The following is a 17,784-nucleotide window of genomic DNA, read 5'->3' on the forward strand; positions in this document are numbered from 1 at the left end:
AAGTCTCTGTGTAACGACAATTTAGATATATGAAATATACATGTGAGACGTGTCACCATAATTGTCTTTTTATTCTATGAATCGTTTTTAGTGGTTTTAGCTCTATACTCGAGCACAAAATAAGGACAAAGTCGAAAAAGAAGATTGTACTTTCGACCCAAGATTCTTTTGCCTTTGGTTTGGATTTCGTTACCGTTTGCTGGATAATAGGTTCCATTTTCTTTTATAAATAGAAATACATAAAAATCTCAATAAAATCACTTTTCCAATACATGAATAGAAATACAAAATTTTATTATAAAATTGAAGACACTTTCGGTAAGTAAATAGTTCAGAAGTTTTTTTGCTTTGGTTCGAAGCTCATGATTCACCAGGTCGGAGACGGAGTTTGACTCAGAATCCTTGTCAACAAAATCTCTCCAACGTTAGCTTTCTTGCCGTTAGCATCATAATCTAAAAAAATTGTTCATTACAGAATTCATTGAGCAATGATAGAGGCTCAAATAGGCCGAAATTTTATAAGAAATTGTACAACTTACCATTATAATAAACAAGCTCGCACGAATCCCTGCAGCTTGGATCGCTGTTGAGCAATTCTTTTAATGTTTCATAAAAGCGAACAACGATCTCATGTCGATGTTCCCGGTAAACATCTTGAAAAAATTGGAAAATTCTTAATCTCTCGTAAAGATTCGTTAAAATCGTTTTCAAAGGTATACATAGAATCGAGGGATTTCAGTAATTTTGTTTTTTGTTTTTAGGCTCATAAAAAAAAGTCCATTTCTAAAGTCAATTTTCTTTTCGGTTTAAAAAAAAACTCAATTTCTGCGGTATTTACTTTTTCTCTGAAAAGGTTGTCTAAAATGACAAGAGCTGAAAAACTTATTTTTTTAGAATGCACGACCAATAAATATAGTTAACAGATTAGAATTCCTAATCAGAACGATTACGAGTTATAACGAAAATTATTGACCCCATTTTGTCTGGTAAAAACTTATTTGTTTTCTAAAAGAAAAAAAATGAACATTTCAATACCGGTCTGGGGATGAGCATGCCTCAGAATTTCCCATAATGTCATCATTGGGGTTGCTCCTTCGGTCGTCACATAAATCGGCCGCCTTGATCTTCTTTCACCACCACCAGGATGAATTTTGTACACAGTATTTTTGTATGGACGACCTGTTACGCCTGCTCTGTCGCGAACCTCACTTTCAAGACTCTAAAACAATCGGATACTCAATTCAATTTCTCAATCACTGAGAAAGAGATGAAACTAAATGATTTTACCGTTGTACTCTCAAGCCAACCATCAGACGCCTCTTTCAGGTTCGGTGGGATGTGACCGGACTCGGGGATCAAAATAAATAATTTCTTCACCGGTATAGTGACGTTTTGCACCCCTTCATATTGCTCCATTTTGTGACGGAGTCCTGGAATAATGGACAAGAGGATAATCATCATACCTCGAGATTGAAACTTATCGGCCATTCTACAAAAAGTTACTGTTTTTAAAGGAGAGACTGAGACTCACCTGGATTTTGACCGCCGTCAGAAGGCAAAATCAGACGCAAGTATCCATAATAATAGCTGTATGCCATTCCAGTTCCATAGTCAACTCCTTTCATTGAATTCATGCCCATGACAGTCTCAAAAGCCGAATCTTTCTGTGGTATAGAAATCTTTTTTATTCAAACCCAAATGCAAAACTTGTAGAGCTCTAAAACTAAGTTGCATATAATTTCCAAATTTCTTGAAATTTATTACATTATTCCGATATAAAAATACCTTTGATATCTATTACTACTCAAAAAAAATTAAGTCCACAATAATTACCAGCAAAAATAAAATGTAAAATGTTTATCGACTCAATGCAATACAATATACGCTAGAGGATTGCAAAAGTAAAAAAGTAGAAATTCACAATAGCTAAAACATTTCAAAAGTTCCATGAGAATGGATATTTTATATTTTCTGTTTTTCCCCCTTCCAAAATAACATTTCAATTTCTGTCGAGAGAGCTTTACTGATATCGTAAAGCAATATGAAATTTTATTGTAATTTCTCCAAACCAAATTAACTCACCAGGCCAACAATTTGACAAATACTGAGAGAAAGAAGTAAGGATGGAAATAATCGCACTGGTCCAAATTCCCAGATATGACCAATATTGTTACCAGCGTATACATAAAAAATCTAGAATATGTGGAATTAAATGAGTTGCTAGATCAATCGATTAGACGGAACAATGTTTGTTGTTCACTGTACCCAAAATAATAATCCACAGCTGAATGCTATACACATCCAAGAAGTAGTATTGAACTGTAGATTTTTCACTATTTTTTCAAAGTCACTCGCATGCTTTGTTCCTGTCTCCATGATTCGAGCAACAAAATAGTATATCTTGAAGATAAGTTCAGCAATCACTAAAATTAAATTGAATAGTGACACAGAGGAGACTGTAACAAAAAAATTAACGATTCATTTAATGAATAAATTAGTCACATTATGTTCAATAGTATTGAGATATGAAATTTGGGAAAAAAGTAACAAATCTCCATTAACGCATTTTTTTTAATACTAGAAAAATCAAGGATTTTAATACTAGAAAATCAAGCAGAGCCCTATGAGATGAAATAAAGGAGAATTATGGTATTCAATTCAGAACACTGAAATATTGAAATTTATAAGATCTATAATAAATTCAGTTGCAGTTTTTATATTTTTAGTTTTGTTTTCTATACTTTTATTCACCTCCTGAATACTCTTTGTTTTGCTTCATCTGAGCCAAAAATGACCTCCATGAGATTTTTATACACATTAGTTACAACAATAAATTTGCTTCAGAAATTTTCTTGTTTTGTAACGCTTTGTTCATGAAATTCTATATATAAATTATTTTTATACCTGTGTTCATAGCAGCTTTTGCATAATTATCCTTGTGCATGCAGCGTATTGAAACTGCAATGTTGAAAATATGAATTAGAATATATTCGTTGATTTACTTACAGTTTTATATTTTCGAATATACTTTTATAACTGACCTAGGGATAATATCACAATAAGTATACTGTTTGATATCAGATACGAATTTTTGTCACTTTGCAGAGACATCGTCTGCGTATATGTAAAATTTTCCGGTTTTATGATCTGAAAAACCATCAATAATATAGTTGGACGGCAAAAATTTCTTATTCGCCGCCGGAAACACTTACTCCGGTTTCCTCCATAACAATATTGTCAATATTTCACAGACAGATTCGACCAGGAAAAAGGAGAATGTTATCGAGGGAAGAATTCTGAACGACTAAACTTCTTGTTATCCGGTGCCGATTTTCGCAACTGACATCTGCATCTTGCGCACGCTTTGTAGCCTACACGTGATACTTTGTTGGACCGGCTCGAGTACTATATATTTCTCTCATTGGTTGTCTCGCTATTTGGTGTAGGAAAACTGAACGCCCACTATTCTTGCTACATTGACACTTGAGTGAAAAATAATCTTGGAGCACGCTGGAGGTTCCAAGTATTGCTTTGGCCTACAACACACTATATACCTACGCGTCGCGATAACCGCGTATTGTGTTACAAAACATACAACGTCAACAACGTGGACGTGACGGTACATGAATAATACACTTCAACGTATATGTGAAGAGAGAAAATTCTATTCAAAAAGAGTTCTATGTTTGGTGGTGCATGATTGTGTCGGAGAATTATCAGAACAATTTTTCGCTACGCTCACTGTAAAACGTCATTGTAAATTGTTTCGTTTCTTTTTTCGCACTGCTTCGTATATGTATATTGATATACAGAAAATAGCTTGACTCACGAATCACGATACGATTGGTTGGGTGTTGGGTACTTTCATATATCAGTCGTTCATTCTTTTTCGGCGAGTCGGACATCAAATATATATTTGTAAACATTGTACATTTTACTTATTATTGTCCAATAAATAAATTACCATTTTACATCGTAATAAAGACGCCCCGAGAATATAATTCGTTCTCTCTCACCATACCGTTTTTTTGGAATCGAAAAATGAGTTCTTCATTTTCTCAATAATATTTTTGAAATCAACTTTTATGGATTTCGTCGATGTCGCACGCAGTGGGTATTGAAAAGCCCAAAACCTAATAAACATTGAGATTAGCGACGAGTGTGACCGGAGTGACGAGAATTTCGTGTACGAGAGCAAGTCGCGTTCGCTCGCGTTCATATAGGTTCCGGTTTCTCAAAAATAATACTATCGGCGTCCCGCGTCATTTTGCCGAGAACCGAGAACCATACGACTCTCTTGAAGCCAACTTTTGAATGTTGACTTCCAATGTGTACCTCATTATTGAAGACTCAAGAGGAATTCGATCATTTTCAGCGCATTGCAAAGCACTTGAGAAATACGATAGCACATACTAGAGACGGGCCACGCTACATCGCACCGGACTGAAAACGAAATCTTTTGTTTCAGTGACTTCAGAGGACGGAGCCCACTCGAGGGCCACTCTTTTTTTATGAGGATCACCCCTTCGGCCTTTTTCAAGGGTTTCTTTCCAAGAAGAACCTTTAAAAATCGTGTACCTCGCAAAATATAAAAAAAAGTGAAAAGTGTCATTTAGAAAATATTTCTTTCGTTTTATTGAATCGATCGAGAAAGCACACCGCGCTGGGAAGTGTTTTTAGGAAAAGATGGGAATTCTCGTTCCAAGTTCATAGCGTTCGTCGGTATCACGCACTTTTTTTTTTGGGTATGCGGCATTCCGGCCCAACTCAGCCTAATGGGAAAATTCACATTATTTATTTCACCCAAATTTTATAATCTTTTTAAAAAAAGATAAGAAACATGAAGGTTTTATTGAAAAACCTAAAAATATCGAGTGAATAATTCTTTAATATTTTTTCACGTTACCTTTTTTCAAAGTTTGTTAGAAACTTAGATAATTTGAAAAGAACCTTCAGATGTTTTTCATTTTCTCATTTTCATAAATGCATGTACTTGGCCAGACCGATGTGCAATGTATGATATCTCGAAGCGAACTGAACTCATATTTTTTTGTTATACTAAAACAAGATTTTTTATAGTTTTTTCCCTTTTCTTTTTTTATATATTATCATATGTTTGATCGTGTTATATTTTCAATCCTTCCTACGCAACAATACCGATAATTTGATATCAAAATGTGCATTTATTTTTATCAATTTGTTTGGATTCCAATGAATTTTCAAGTGGAAGGAAATGAGTTCAAGGAGTTACGCGTGCATCCGTCATTCCGGGATATCGCACGCATTATCGTACGCGTGCCAAGCATTACATTTTTAATAGTACGCAAATTAACGTGAATAATTGTAAAAATGTTAGTACAATGAGACGAATAATTGACAAAAAAAATGATTTTTAATAAAAGTTCAAAGTATTGCTTTTTTAACATTTTATAATTCAAGTTTTTTCTTAAGCAGAACAGTACATTTTTTTTCCGTTCGCTGTTTTTATTCGGCGAAATAATCGATCAACTTTATTTGAACGTACCACACTCGCGTATTTCTATATTTCAACAAAAGAAAAATTCACCATGAATCAAAATTTAAGTATGTAGCTTCAATCACAACCGTTTTGTTAGTAGATTTGCGTCGTGTATATTCGTTGCTGCATGGACGATATTGAGTTTTCCAAGTTTTTGCTCTTAGAAAATTTGAAAAAATTCTGAGTTGCATCGTGAAATTACTCCACGGCAAAGTGTTTGGTAAAGTCAAAAGTTTTATTGAAAGTTGTTAAACAGTAAGAAATTTGGGTAAGCGTTTTTTTTTCTAATTCGACTGTAACCTTCAAGACCCAAGTAACACGGACAGGGTCAAAAAGGAATGAAACGTTTGGCAAAATTTCAGTTTCGTAAAAATGTCCATTGCTTTTTCCTTCGTACAATATCGTCAGATTTGAATTTATATGGAATGAACTCAGCATCCAAAAATGTTTGCAAATAACAAATTGTATAATAACTGATGGTGCAAATTAGGGATGCCGATCTAAGGATCGATTTTTCCCAAAATCGATTATTAACCAACGATTAATCGATTTTTCAGATCGATTCTCTCCGACTAATTAATTATTCGAATTGATCTTTCAATTTCGAGATCGATTTTTTAATACTGTTTTATTGATGATTCGGAAAATTTTTCCCATGAGTCGTGAATCGTGAATTGAAGAGACGTGGAGACCTGTGCCTGTGAGAGAAGTGGCGCTACTAGATACCTATTCAATCTCCCCTTCTTCCATCCACACTTCACAGTTACAGTTTTATCACACTTATTTCTCATTTTTTATTAATATTAACAAAATCGATTCTGGGTGAATCGATCTCCGAGTGCTCAATTTATTATGGAATTGGTTTGTTGTACCTCAATTCGATTCGATTTAATGAATCGATTTTCTTTCAACAATCCGACATCCCTAGTGCAAATTCGCATCGGTCGAAAGGTGTGGAATTATTTTTCTCCAAATATCCCTCCACGGTGCAAGCCACTTAATTTATTATCGTATTTGTTGATAAACCATTTTGAACATGGTGAGAAAAATGTATTCGACACCAAATATCGAAACCCTACCAACTGGCTCTTTGTACTCGTGGGCTATAAATTAGAAACGAATAGTACAAATATAAGCAAACTCATAGAATAACAATTTTTGATAATGGCTCAAGCCTTATAAAAGACAAAATTCTTCGTTTTCATAAACACATTGATTTCAATTATCTCAGAACAGTGTGTTTTTGGCTACCAAAAAAATGCGTGTCTGTGGAGTTGATCAATAACAATTTATATTATAAATTATATGTTAACACAAAAAGTTATTCGAAACATGAGTATTCGCTGTAATGATTGTAACGAAGGGACGAATTCTTACGAGTATATTTACAGCTCGTATGGAAGACAGGTAAGACTGGAACAAAGAATGTTAAAAAATTCAAATATTCACCGAGAAAAGTTCAATCTTCTTGCTCTACTCGATAATGAATGAAATACATTTTTTTCAGATTGTGCGCAGTTGGTCAGGGAGAATAAAAAATAGGGAAAAAGTGTTTGAGATTTTCCGGAAACCTTGTAAATCTCCAATCTTTGTTTTCAAAACATTCTGAACTCTATTCCAATTTCGATTTCTCTAGTTGCTGGATTTTCATAAAAGACCAATGTTTTACTTACAAGGAAAGAAAAAAAACCTGAGTTTTGAATAAATCGTTTATTTACATCTATGAATCATAAGCAATATTTACACGTAAGTAAATGCATATGGCGATGAAGAATTCTGATATTCGCACAGATTTTGAATACAATTTGAATCAAAATACAGAAAGTTTTGCTTTGTCTTTACGCTGATTCTGTTCAGTAGCAATATGATTCTGAGTCGATCGCAAACCTGCAAGTTCGCTTTGTTTCTCGTTGTATTGCAATACGATGTTATTATAAGGTAAACTTCCCTTTGCATGCCTTCCCAACGAATTCATCAGTTTTGACGATTCTTTTTCAAGTCTCGTTATATTTTCACTGATTTCGAAACTCGCCACGTTCAAACCACGATTCGTGTGACTTTTATAGTGACTTTTGCCCTTGGAACTGCCTGGTTCGTTTTCATTTGATGCTGAAAAAAACGACCTTCTAAGTGCGTAAACGGATTCGATTGCGCGACGTCGTATTCCATGTAGAAAAAATATTACAGAATTGGAATAAATTTAAATGAAAAATGAGGAAAATTAGTGAAATTTCTGGAGAATTTCAACTCCCAATTTTGGTTTCTACAAAAATATTCATCAGTAATGTTCAAAGCGATTGTAACGTATTAAAATTGGAAGAAAAATAAAACAATATTTGATGGGAAAATGTAGATTATTCTTTTTCTTCGACTTACGCTTATCTCCCAAAGTAGTATTTATGAAATTGAATACGTTATTCTTCTCTCGTGCTTTTTCTCGAATATATTGTTTTTCACGTTGCTGTTCCATCTTCCGACGTTGTTTTTGCATTTTTCGCTCAGCCGTGAACAAGTCCTTATCACCACCGGCATGCTCGCGCAATTCCATACAGTGATCTGGAAAATTATGAAGAAAAATCAATAATTACTAATGTTTTGTCATATTTTAGCAAGCTGATCACAACTTGTGCGTGGGTCTATTTTTTTCATCGATTTAAACCCTGATTTTCAATAAGTTCGTAAAATTTGAGGAAATTATGAGTTTTATTGGTAAAATTGGTAAATTTATATTTTTTATTGTCGATGATTTAGAACGAAATACGATTTTTGTGATATCGAAGTTTTTCGTACCCAAAGATTTTCCGGCTGGCAATACCGTCGCCTCGACAGGAGCGATTCTGCCATCGGCTCGTTTACCGAGTCCTGTGCCGCGGACATAGCCCATTTGTTCCATCAATTTGCTTCCAATTCCACGTGTGTGCTGCTCCCAACTTCCGAGAGGGTCTCCCGAGTTCAGGGTCAAAAGGGATTTGTGTACCAACGTTTCAGCCGGAGTTTCACAAGTCTCACGCTCGGACTCGCTGTCATCGGATGAGTCAGACATTTCCAGATCTGCATCCTCTGTTGTTGCGAATCATAGAATGTAAAAACAATGTTATACGCATTAAAAGATTCTCAACGAAAATGTCAAATCATTATTCGCTGATCGAAATGATTATTCGGTGATGCTAAACTGTTTTTTTAACTAATGAAAAGTAATTTAACATAGATTGTCGTTTGCATCCAATGAAAAGTGTGACTGTGTGTTCAAATAATCAATATTGGGAATCGATTTTGAAGAGACCTTGAAAAACGAAATTTTTCTGCATCCATGAATTTTATAATATTTTGATTATTTTTTTTTTATTAACGACAGATTTTAAATTACTTAAATCAGTTAGAAAGGACAATAGTAAAATTCGCTGTGCAAACATTATTATGAAGACAAAAGTTCAAATTTAAAAAATACTATGTGAATTTGTTTTTTAACATTACGAAAACTTACCGAGGGGTAGTAGATCTTGAACAGCTACCTCGGTTATATTACCACTTGATTCAAATTTTATACGATAATCGTCATTCTCCTTTTCCGGCATTTTAAGGATAACGCATCGGTGCCACAGATTATTTTTCTGTTTGGCAAGCACTCTGCTACCCATTTTGAGGCTTGAGAAGACGGGTTCCTTGTATTCTTGAAGATTAGAGAGGGGCACAACTTCACCGTGGGAATAATGGCATTGCTCGTCAGAAAATTTACAAGCGCCATCCAAAAAATAAGGACAGGGAAGCATTTCTTTGTGTGTTGGATTTACGAAAAGTACTCTGACCTGAATATAAAGTGAACGAGAAATGTGAAAAACAGTGAATTTATACTTTGTTCAACTTGGAAAATTGATTGTTTTTTACCTTTATGTCATTGATACTGGTTATTATTTCGTTTTCGTCCCTGTGAATGGACGATACCATAGCATTATGATAGCCAGTGCCACCCCAACTGCTGCCATGGGGAGCCCGACATTTCATACCCTCAAGCGCTTTCAGCTCGTCCTACAATTGCAACTTGAACCGTATAAATGTATCTCGGCAATGACTTTAACGACTACTATCTTACTGACTTCTATATCGTTGGAGGCCTCAGCTTTCTCATTATGATTTTTGTCCTCTGAATCCTCTGAGGACTGCTCCAGTTCGGCCTGTAATCGGCAAAACGATATTTGTGAAGAAGCATAAGCCAATTAAGTTATATTTTTCAGATCACCAGGTATGATGCGCAATTGAACAAATTTGAATATTTAAAATTCGTATATATTTTTTAAAATAGTGATAGAAAAATATTTTCAAACATCTGGTCATAAGAGGCTGTAAGAGAGTTTCATATTTGCTAGGTCTGTATCAATTATCGGACAATAGATTTTTGCTCTAATTTTATGATCAAAAAAAGATGAAAACGAATTCTGGTCAATAATATTGAAACGCAATGCCATTATTTAATGTTGATATCACAAATTTTTTTGATGGCTTCAACATTATTTTTTCTTTCATTTTTAATTTAAACTCGTACCAACTTAACTTCCATGTACTTTTGTTCACGGATTATGAGACATGAAGAACAAGTACCTTCAATTATAATGTTAATTAAAAGAACACTGTTGTTGAACAAAAAGGTGATAACATATTAAAATTTTTAAAACATTGAATATCAGCTGTTTTGTTTCTTGAATCATGGTAACCTTTTCTTGTAAGAAAGTACTGTTAATTTATTTTTTGAGTCGACTAAAATAAAGTTACCTTGAATAAAGCGTACTCCTTTGCCATAGGATCATCATCGTCATCTGAAAGATTCTCAGCCGAGTCGCTGTCAGTACATTCACCTTTGGCACTTCTGAGACTCTGGGCTGTCAAGGTAATGAGTTCTTCAATGTCTGATTGAAGACTCAACAAATTATCGCGGTCAGGGCCCTGGTCAGTCGCGGAAAGGGCCAATTTCACCTGGGACAGCTGATAATTTTCATACAGTATTTTTTATATTTTCAAAACCGACCCTAATTGCGAAATTTTTTAGGTTGGAACATATCAACACTCAAATACCTGTTTCTCATACTGATTGATGGATTCTTGCAAACTCTCGACGTCCGTCATTGTCAAAAGGTTAAATTCAAGTTAAAATCATCAAACTTTTCGTCAATTGTTAATTTTATAGGTCATTACACTGCACGGAGTTATGACAGTTTCGCTGGTTTCGCATTAGAGCAAAATTCATTCATAACAAAAAATATTTTCGAAGTGCTTCATGCATCTGAAGTCGGAAGCGAATCCCGAAAACGGCGCAGGCGCGAAAACATTTAACCGCGAAATCAAATACGAATGAAATTTTCAAATGGGTCTGATTATATAGAACATGCAATAATTCCATTAAACTTCACACAAATACCCTGAAAACACTGAAATTTTTCAAAGGTCTCTGCATTTACTTTTACATTCGAAGTTTATTTCGAGAAAGAACGTAGAATCTGAAACCCAAATAAAATTTCCCGAATATTTTCCAGAATTTTTTTTTAACGGAAATAAAGTCTCAGTTGTCAAAAAAATTCCCATATTTTATGGCTTTTTTAAAGTCGAAATCATGAATTTTTAACGCAACCTTTGTAACAGGGTTACGGCAAATTTTATATTTCATGAAAAATTCCGAAAAACTTTTGTTCTATATTTCTTTAACGATTTATTTACAACCTGGTAACGAGGCTCAAAAAATCACGACACGATTTAGTATCAAGAAATCTTTATTTTAACGTATCGCAGGTCCATTATAAAGTGAACTCATCGCGAGCTGTGTCCTCATACAACTAGTATTTTCCTTTTTTTTCATTAATCCGTGAGAAAATCTCACAGGAAATGTTGTCTGGTGATATCCCAGTGACACAGTTTTTCGTGATTTTTGTTGTTGTAGTATTGCTTTTTCAATTGTGAGATCGATATGAAAGTGAATAATGTTGCATATCAGAATTATGCATTGTAATATAGATTTTTAGTAATATCGATAGAGCCGATAAATTTTTCACTATTTGTCTGTTTCCATTTCTTCTTTTTCATCAACATACGGAATGTTCACATCTTCTTTAGAAATTTCCATGTCATCGGCATCTGCTGACTCCGGATTTTTTTGTGGTGAATCGTTCTGGATGATTTCCGCTTCAGTCTCGTTAGTATCAACTGTTACATTATCCTTGGCTTCCTCGTTTTTAACGTCCACCGATGAACCGTTGTCCTCGGTGACAATTTCCTCATTTGCGATATCGGGCTGATCGTTTCTTTCTATTTTTTCGACATTTTCGAGCGCTTGATTTGCCGTCGACTGTAAAGCTTGCGCTTGTGCCGATGTGTCGTGTTCGAGAATTTCTCGAAGTGCCATCGTTGCGTACGTCGATGGATTCAAGGAAAACTCGAGAATCAATGCTTTGTGTTTACCCTCTGTGAACGATATTTATTTTAAGAGAATTCAACGCAAATATTCATTCAACCATTAAAACTAGAGTCGTAAATTTTGCTTCTTTAAATAATCACTGTGGTTTTTTGCAAAAAAAAACAGTAAAACGAACCAAAAACATGTGTCTCTTTCGAAAATTGTGCTGTAATTTTTTTTTTCTAGGTAAGTACAATAGAAAATAATAGCAATCTTTTTACCAGTCTCAATTTTGGGAGCCTCCACCTTACGCATTTCATCAATGTCAGAAGCGATCAAGTCATCGTGGTAACCGTCATATCGGACTATTTTCCAGCTTAGATCTTCAGCGGTTTCTAATATCTTTCGGTATCCACCACCAAGACTGTATTTCCTGAAATATGAAATAATTTTGTTTGCAGTCTGATAAAAAAAACTTTCACTCTATTGAAAAATAGAACACGAATGTAAGAGAACGTGCGAGATAAAATACTACAGTGATATCGTTGAAATTTTGGTTCACCGTGTATGACCTACTTGTTTTTTTGCCTCAAATCCGTGGTTAAATCGTCCCTGGCAAGAAATTCATCGAACCAGGCTTTTGCATACGAAGGGTAGGTGACTTTCCATCCGGGTTTGGGCATAACAACATCGGCGATAGTATAGCGGTCCAAATCTTCTTCGCTGAGTGATTTAACATTCGGCAAACTCGACGGGTCCCTTGAATCGTCGGGTGTCTCATCCCCGTTGTCGATTTTTGTTTCGTTCTCATCGACGATTTCATCTGAACGATCTTCGATGCATTGTTCATCGTCGATGGAATGCTTCTCGTGTAATTTCGTTGGAATTGTTTCTTCCTCAATCGCATCAGATGCGCCATCTTTTGGTTCTTTTGATTGATCAGTTAGATGAGCGAAATCCATTGTTTCATTACCAGGATTATCCTCAGAATTAGTTTTGTCGTACACGAGATCACCGACTATAGGTTTCGCCCCAAATTCTTTGATGCGTTTGGAAACCATGTGATTCCAGACAAAACTTTGATAAGAGTGTATGTACATGAGCCGCGCGTTTCGGGGAATATAATCGAGAGCGCCCTGAGGATTGTTCTCCCCACTTTTGCGAAGTCCATAAAGTAGTTTGGCTTCGATTTTCCCAGATCGTGCGATCGGTCGAAGGGCTAAATCGGGGTTTTTCGTTTTTTCATAAATTTCACGCGCTTCTATCATGTCCCTTTGCTGTTCACCTTCGCGAGGTTTTAGAATGAGATCAATCGCGTCTTTCCACTTGGCTTGGAGAAGAGTTTTGCCGATTTCGTGGGTGGGTATGGCGGCAATTGTGCCGAATCTCTGAAGTCCGTAATAATTGATGAAACCATTGTTTTTTAGAGATTGCATCGCGAGTTCAATCTCATCGTCGGTAGCGTTGACGCTCCTTAAAGCTATTTTGAAACGGTTGCCCTTGAGCATACCCAAACTGAGAGCATTTTTCGAAAATTTGAAATTTCCGACGAACGCACCGCGCACTTGTCTCGCAGCATCGTGGATGACTTTTGGACTGAATTTTCTTATATTAACCCATTGAGTCGTATGAGCTCGTCGATCTTTCGTTCCTGCGTAGTTAAATAAGCTGGATTCGATCCGCAATTTGGCAGCTAATTGATTCAGCGCATCCATCGTATCCATGTTGACTTTGTGGAGAAGAAAGTCGCAATAATTGCCTTCTCGTCTGCTCCAATCGACGCGTCGATCCCCGCGAAATTTGTGGCTCGTTTGCTTGTCTTTTTTGGCAAGAACTAATATTTTTTTCTCACCCCGTTCCACGGTTTCGCTCACTACTGATGTTATTTTTTTGGCGATCGTGTGAATATTTCGACGCAGTTCTTTGTTCATTTCCGTCACATCAATTTCTGTTATTGATACTTCGCTATCTGACTTTGAAAACTCTTCCAACTGTTCCCTCAACTCCGCTGGTATAGATTCCTTCAGCTTGCTCAAGTCTTCTAGCTCTTCCGGCTCTGGTGGAATATCCTGATTCGTCAATTTGCATATTTCCCCGTCACAGCGTATTTCGTTCACATGGAAATCACTGAAGCGCTCTTTTAATATGCCACCAAAACGTTTGTGACTCCCAACGAATTCGGTCACGCCAACGTTCTCTTCTTTCAGACGCTCACCAACTTTGTACTTTGTACGTTTGCTATCATAGGAACTGTTCCCCTGGCCATGGCGCTTGAATGACTTTCCTCGATAACCACCTCGACCACGGTAGACTCCTATAAATTAATAAATATATTTTTATTAACGGTTTCCTTCTCTCTACGACTAAATGAAAAGTGCTGGAAACTAATAAATTCATTTGAAACAATCTTTGAATTATGATCCATAATTGGCACTTGCAGCAGGCTTCAATATTTTTTCTCAAGAATCCTAGGAATATATTGAAAGTAATTATTAAAACTTGTAATCCTTGTAAATAATTGACTCAAATGCGTCTGAATTCCAAGATTTTTATGCTTTGTATTCCCTGACAATATAGGCCCAATTTTTGGTAAGCTGTACATAATATTTCAACCACAAAATCATTTTTGTATAAACAAAATTTATCAAAATGTAAATCTTCTAATTTTCAAATGACGGATGAAAAAGAATAGTCAAAATCTTTTAAAATCATGAATGGCAAACTGTGTATGACAATATAGATAATATGAACTCCAATCGCTTGATTGCCAAATTCTAACAACAACTGTACTGTCTTTATACTAGAAAATATGACATGACATTTTTTTCTATGTATGCGTATAAGCAGTGCTATCTTCGATTCAAATAATTTAACAATAGAATGTCAACCATTCAAAAACTTTAAAAACAATTGAATTTATTTGTGCTTGAAACATGCCAGTGAAAATTTATTCAGTTCCTGAGAAAAATACAAGTCCCTGTGCTAAAAAATGGATTTATAGTGGAAGAATTCTGGTGAGACAGTTACATTGTTATAATTTTCATCATTTTGTTCGATTTGAAAGGAACTTTTATTGTAAAAATACGTTCAATTTGACAAGTAGATGAATCGTTTTTGTTTTGAGCACTCCTCAAATAGTGCGTTATTTCGATCTACACAAACAATAATAAAATATCTTCCGGACATGGCTGACCGGATTGTTTACGAACACCATCCTCATTTTCGTTCTCGAACGTCCTTTCTCGCCAATTTCCTTCGCCACGATTGCCACGATTTCCTCTACCGCCATATCTCGAATAACCTCTGGTTGATTTTTTGACGTCACACCACGACATCACGAACTTCTCGATTTGGATTATTGAATAATTATGACGAATCAGATTTTACTGATATAACGTTAATCCTAATGTTTAATACACGTTTCCGATTAATCACTATTATTTGGGCTTGGAAAAACGATGAAAATGAGGCACTGAATTTTATTCAGTTTATCCTGCGCACGTGTCCGGCGTTCGCTCTCACGCAAATGACTGAAATGACACAATTTATATATATAAACAGTCGATCTCGGTCGGTCAAACATTCCACACATTTTCGCGTTATCGTTTTTATTTTTTGACGCACATGAAAATAAATGTAGAATGAATAACCCGCCACGCGTACACTACAGGAAAAATTTGAGCAATCGAAAACATTCATTCAATTTGTTTATCGAACTTTTTTAGACGTTGGAAAAATAAAGGAAAACCGTTACGTCTAGCAATATTTATGGATTTGAAATTATTTTATAATTAATATTATAAGATGATATATTAATAACTATTATTTCATTCATTTAGTGGTGTAGATATAGAATAATGGATTTTTTTAAATTAAAAAATTACCTTTAAAAGTTACCTTATCAACTGGGTAATTGAAGATAATCATGTAACAGTTGAAGAAAGCGTTGCGTAACGCAATTCGAATAAAACCAGGTAAAATTATAATTAACGGTGAAGAGAATGGAATTTTCACTCCAGCGAATATGGTTTCGCAATAACTAAATGCAACCTAAATGGAATAACGACGATTGCAATGAACAAACTTCAAAAATTGTTACCGCGAGGAATCGTCTATATACTTTTTCACGTTTTATTCTGCGAACGTGATGTACACAGAATTTATTGATACAGGAATGGGTGTATGCTGATACACAAATTAAAGGATAATTTAACTTTGATGTATTTTCTATTTTCTATTTTCTAAATTCGGAAAAGCAGTTTTTTCACAGTGAAAAAAAATAAAGCACCATTTTTTCCATCGTGTTTTTAGCAATTTAATATGTGCATGCGTGCACAGTTTCAGCAATTTTTTTTTACTTTTGGAACATCGGTTCTATATGCAATTTGCCGATAAGATCTTTATAGAGCTTCAAATTCCCTTGCAGCAATATTCAGTAAGGTGCCAAAAAGGTACCTTAATGGAACGGTATACAAATGTCCCTTTAATAGTTCTCGCAGCCGTCCGAAAGATAACCTTTGGACTTCTGTACGCTTTCGGATGGCATATCGCAAAGTGTATGAAAATTTTATTATATATAATAATACAATACACAAATAAAATATTCAGAATAAATAATTGAGGAAATATGTACTGAAATAAAAATAAAAAATTCTATTCTGAGAAATATCAAAGGAGCTCAAACTTTTATGAATATTTGTAATAATTTAATGAAAAAACATGGGATTTGTTGAAACGAATTCGAACCACGAAAACCGAAAAAAGGTCCATCAAGGTTATCCATCCGGTCGGTGCTACTTTCTTTTTCACAGCGAAAGATTTCGGAAAAAAAGAACAACTTCAGGTGGCAGCTTTTGGGACTCAACGGAGAAGCCAAGGGCCCTTCTGGCTAGCAGGGAATGTCCCATTAAGGTAGTCTATGCAGTTGCGCGAGCGTGAAAGATAACTAAAAAGTGGTTACACAGTTTATATACTCGGACATCCTTGATTCTCCGAGAAAAATAAAAGTTACACGTTGTTCTTAAGGTCGTTTATTCCAAACCGAAAAATTTTCATTTCGTTACATCGATTCGAACGCGGGGTTTTTGAAGAGGGATTAGGTAAATGATGTTAAATTTTTTCCTTACTGTGTACAAAAATGTTTTCGTTCTTATTCATTAATTAGCAAGTTCACAATGGTAGAGTACAAAAAAGCCTAAATATAAATATGAGAAACCGTAAGCTTAGTTATTCGTCGGCGCACATCCCTCGAGTCGCAATTTCCTTGTAACATCGTCGATTTTTGCAGAATCTTTGGGTGCTTTGTAATTGGCAACGTGATCGACGCGAATCGTTCTTCCTAGAATTTTACTACCGTTTAGGTTATCCACAGCGAGAATGGTACTCCGTTGATCTTCATAACACAAAAATCCATAGCCTTTTTGTTTCCCCGTATGTTTGTCGCGAACCAAATTGATGTTAACGACCTCACCGTACTGGGAAAATACTGTTATAAGATCTCCTTCGGTGAGATCGTAAGGAAAACCACCGATGAAAATCCAAGCGCTGTCCCTATATTCGTCGTGCCACGAAGTTTTTTGATTTCCTCGTAAATCGTTTTCGCCTAATTTGGCAATGTTTTTCACGTTGGTCAACGGATTCATTATTTACACCTTTGGCTTTTATCAAATTTTCAAACGTTTTCAAATTCTTTTTTTCACCGCAAGTACATTTTTCCTCGATATTTTTCGTCAATGCATTGTGAAAATAAAACATGGACGCATAATTTCTCAAGAAAATCAACTCACCTGATTGGTTGGGCCTCTACACGCACACCATGAAAAAATAATGAATGCGCTTCCGTAGTTCGTGAATACGGCGACTGATGTCGCATTCTTGTTGTATTACA

General features: G+C 35.3%; 4 protein-coding genes across 6 annotated transcripts; all 4 read right to left on the minus strand.

The window, feature by feature from the left end:
* Positions 1-207: 207 nt before the first annotated feature.
* Positions 208-4,489, minus strand: Sting (sting). Of its 3 annotated transcripts, none has more exons than XM_043420033.1 (10): positions 3,965-4,489; positions 3,042-3,147; positions 2,905-2,958; positions 2,266-2,456; positions 2,083-2,193; positions 1,532-1,664; positions 1,288-1,430; positions 1,036-1,219; positions 540-653; positions 208-453 (listed from the first exon to the last, which is right to left on the minus strand). In XM_043420033.1, exons 1-10 carry the CDS (start codon positions 3,965-3,967, stop codon positions 368-370), a joined length of 1,125 nt encoding a protein of 374 aa, XP_043275968.1. In that variant the 5' UTR covers positions 3,968-4,489; the 3' UTR covers positions 208-367. The 3 variants fall into 3 exon arrangements, with proteins under 3 accessions (XP_043275968.1, XP_043275967.1, XP_043275969.1); XM_043420032.1 differs by lacking the exon at positions 3,965-4,489 and adding an exon at positions 3,213-3,868; XM_043420034.1 differs by lacking the exons at positions 3,042-3,147; positions 3,965-4,489 and adding an exon at positions 3,213-3,866.
* A 2,724-nt stretch (positions 4,490-7,213) lies between these two features.
* Positions 7,214-10,777, minus strand: LOC122411298 (zinc finger CCCH-type with G patch domain-containing protein). Its single transcript, XM_043420031.1, has 8 exons — positions 10,586-10,777; positions 10,286-10,495; positions 9,613-9,690; positions 9,404-9,544; positions 9,003-9,324; positions 8,309-8,578; positions 7,895-8,074; positions 7,214-7,627 (listed from the first exon to the last, which is right to left on the minus strand). Exons 1-8 carry the CDS (start codon positions 10,634-10,636, stop codon positions 7,329-7,331), a joined length of 1,551 nt encoding a protein of 516 aa, XP_043275966.1. The 5' UTR covers positions 10,637-10,777; the 3' UTR covers positions 7,214-7,328.
* A 482-nt stretch (positions 10,778-11,259) lies between these two features.
* Positions 11,260-15,440, minus strand: Pus7 (pseudouridine synthase 7). The gene is made up of 4 exons (XM_043419559.1): positions 15,091-15,440; positions 12,474-14,211; positions 12,179-12,330; positions 11,260-11,965 (listed from the first exon to the last, which is right to left on the minus strand). Exons 1-4 carry the CDS (start codon positions 15,230-15,232, stop codon positions 11,556-11,558), a joined length of 2,442 nt encoding a protein of 813 aa, XP_043275494.1. The 5' UTR covers positions 15,233-15,440; the 3' UTR covers positions 11,260-11,555.
* A 1,471-nt stretch (positions 15,441-16,911) lies between these two features.
* On the minus strand, positions 16,912-17,684 carry LOC122411593 (RNA-binding motif protein, X-linked 2-like). Its single transcript, XM_043420517.1, has one exon. It carries the CDS (start codon positions 17,537-17,539, stop codon positions 17,120-17,122), a length of 420 nt encoding a protein of 139 aa, XP_043276452.1. The 5' UTR covers positions 17,540-17,684; the 3' UTR covers positions 16,912-17,119.
* Between the last annotated feature and the right edge of the window lie 100 nt (positions 17,685-17,784).

Source organism: Venturia canescens, chromosome 5 (genome assembly GCF_019457755.1).
Source record: "Venturia canescens isolate UGA chromosome 5, ASM1945775v1, whole genome shotgun sequence".
NCBI lineage: Eukaryota > Metazoa > Arthropoda > Insecta > Hymenoptera > Ichneumonidae > Venturia > Venturia canescens.

Bases quoted from the DNA above. Each gene is read 5' to 3' on its own strand.
- Sting (XM_043420032.1), bottom strand. The intron at 2,959-3,041 runs GTCAGTTATAAA...TCAACATTGCAG, and splicing joins TATTGTGATATTATCCCTAG to TTTCAATACGCTGCATGCAC. The intron at 1,431-1,531 runs GTGAGTCTCAGT...CCATTATTCCAG, and splicing joins TGACGGCGGTCAAAATCCAG to GACTCCGTCACAAAATGGAG.
- LOC122411298 (XM_043420031.1), bottom strand. From the start codon at position 10,636: ATGACGGACGTCGAGAGTTTGCAAGAATCCATCAATCAGTATGAGAAA. The intron at 9,691-10,285 runs GTAACTTTATTT...TGCCGATTACAG, and splicing joins AGGAGTACGCTTTATTCAAG to GCCGAACTGGAGCAGTCCTC. The intron at 9,325-9,403 runs GTAAAAAACAAT...CTTTATATTCAG, and splicing joins CCAGTATCAATGACATAAAG to GTCAGAGTACTTTTCGTAAA.
- Pus7 (XM_043419559.1), bottom strand. From the start codon at position 15,232: ATGTCGTGGTGTGACGTCAAAAAATCAACCAGAGGTTATTCGAGATAT. The intron at 12,331-12,473 runs GTAGGTCATACA...TTCATATTTCAG, and splicing joins GATTTGAGGCAAAAAAACAA to GAAATACAGTCTTGGTGGTG. The intron at 11,966-12,178 runs GTAAAAAGATTG...TATCGTTCACAG, and splicing joins GGCTCCCAAAATTGAGACTG to AGGGTAAACACAAAGCATTG.
- LOC122411593 (XM_043420517.1), bottom strand. From the start codon at position 17,539: ATGAATCCGTTGACCAACGTGAAAAACATTGCCAAATTAGGCGAAAAC.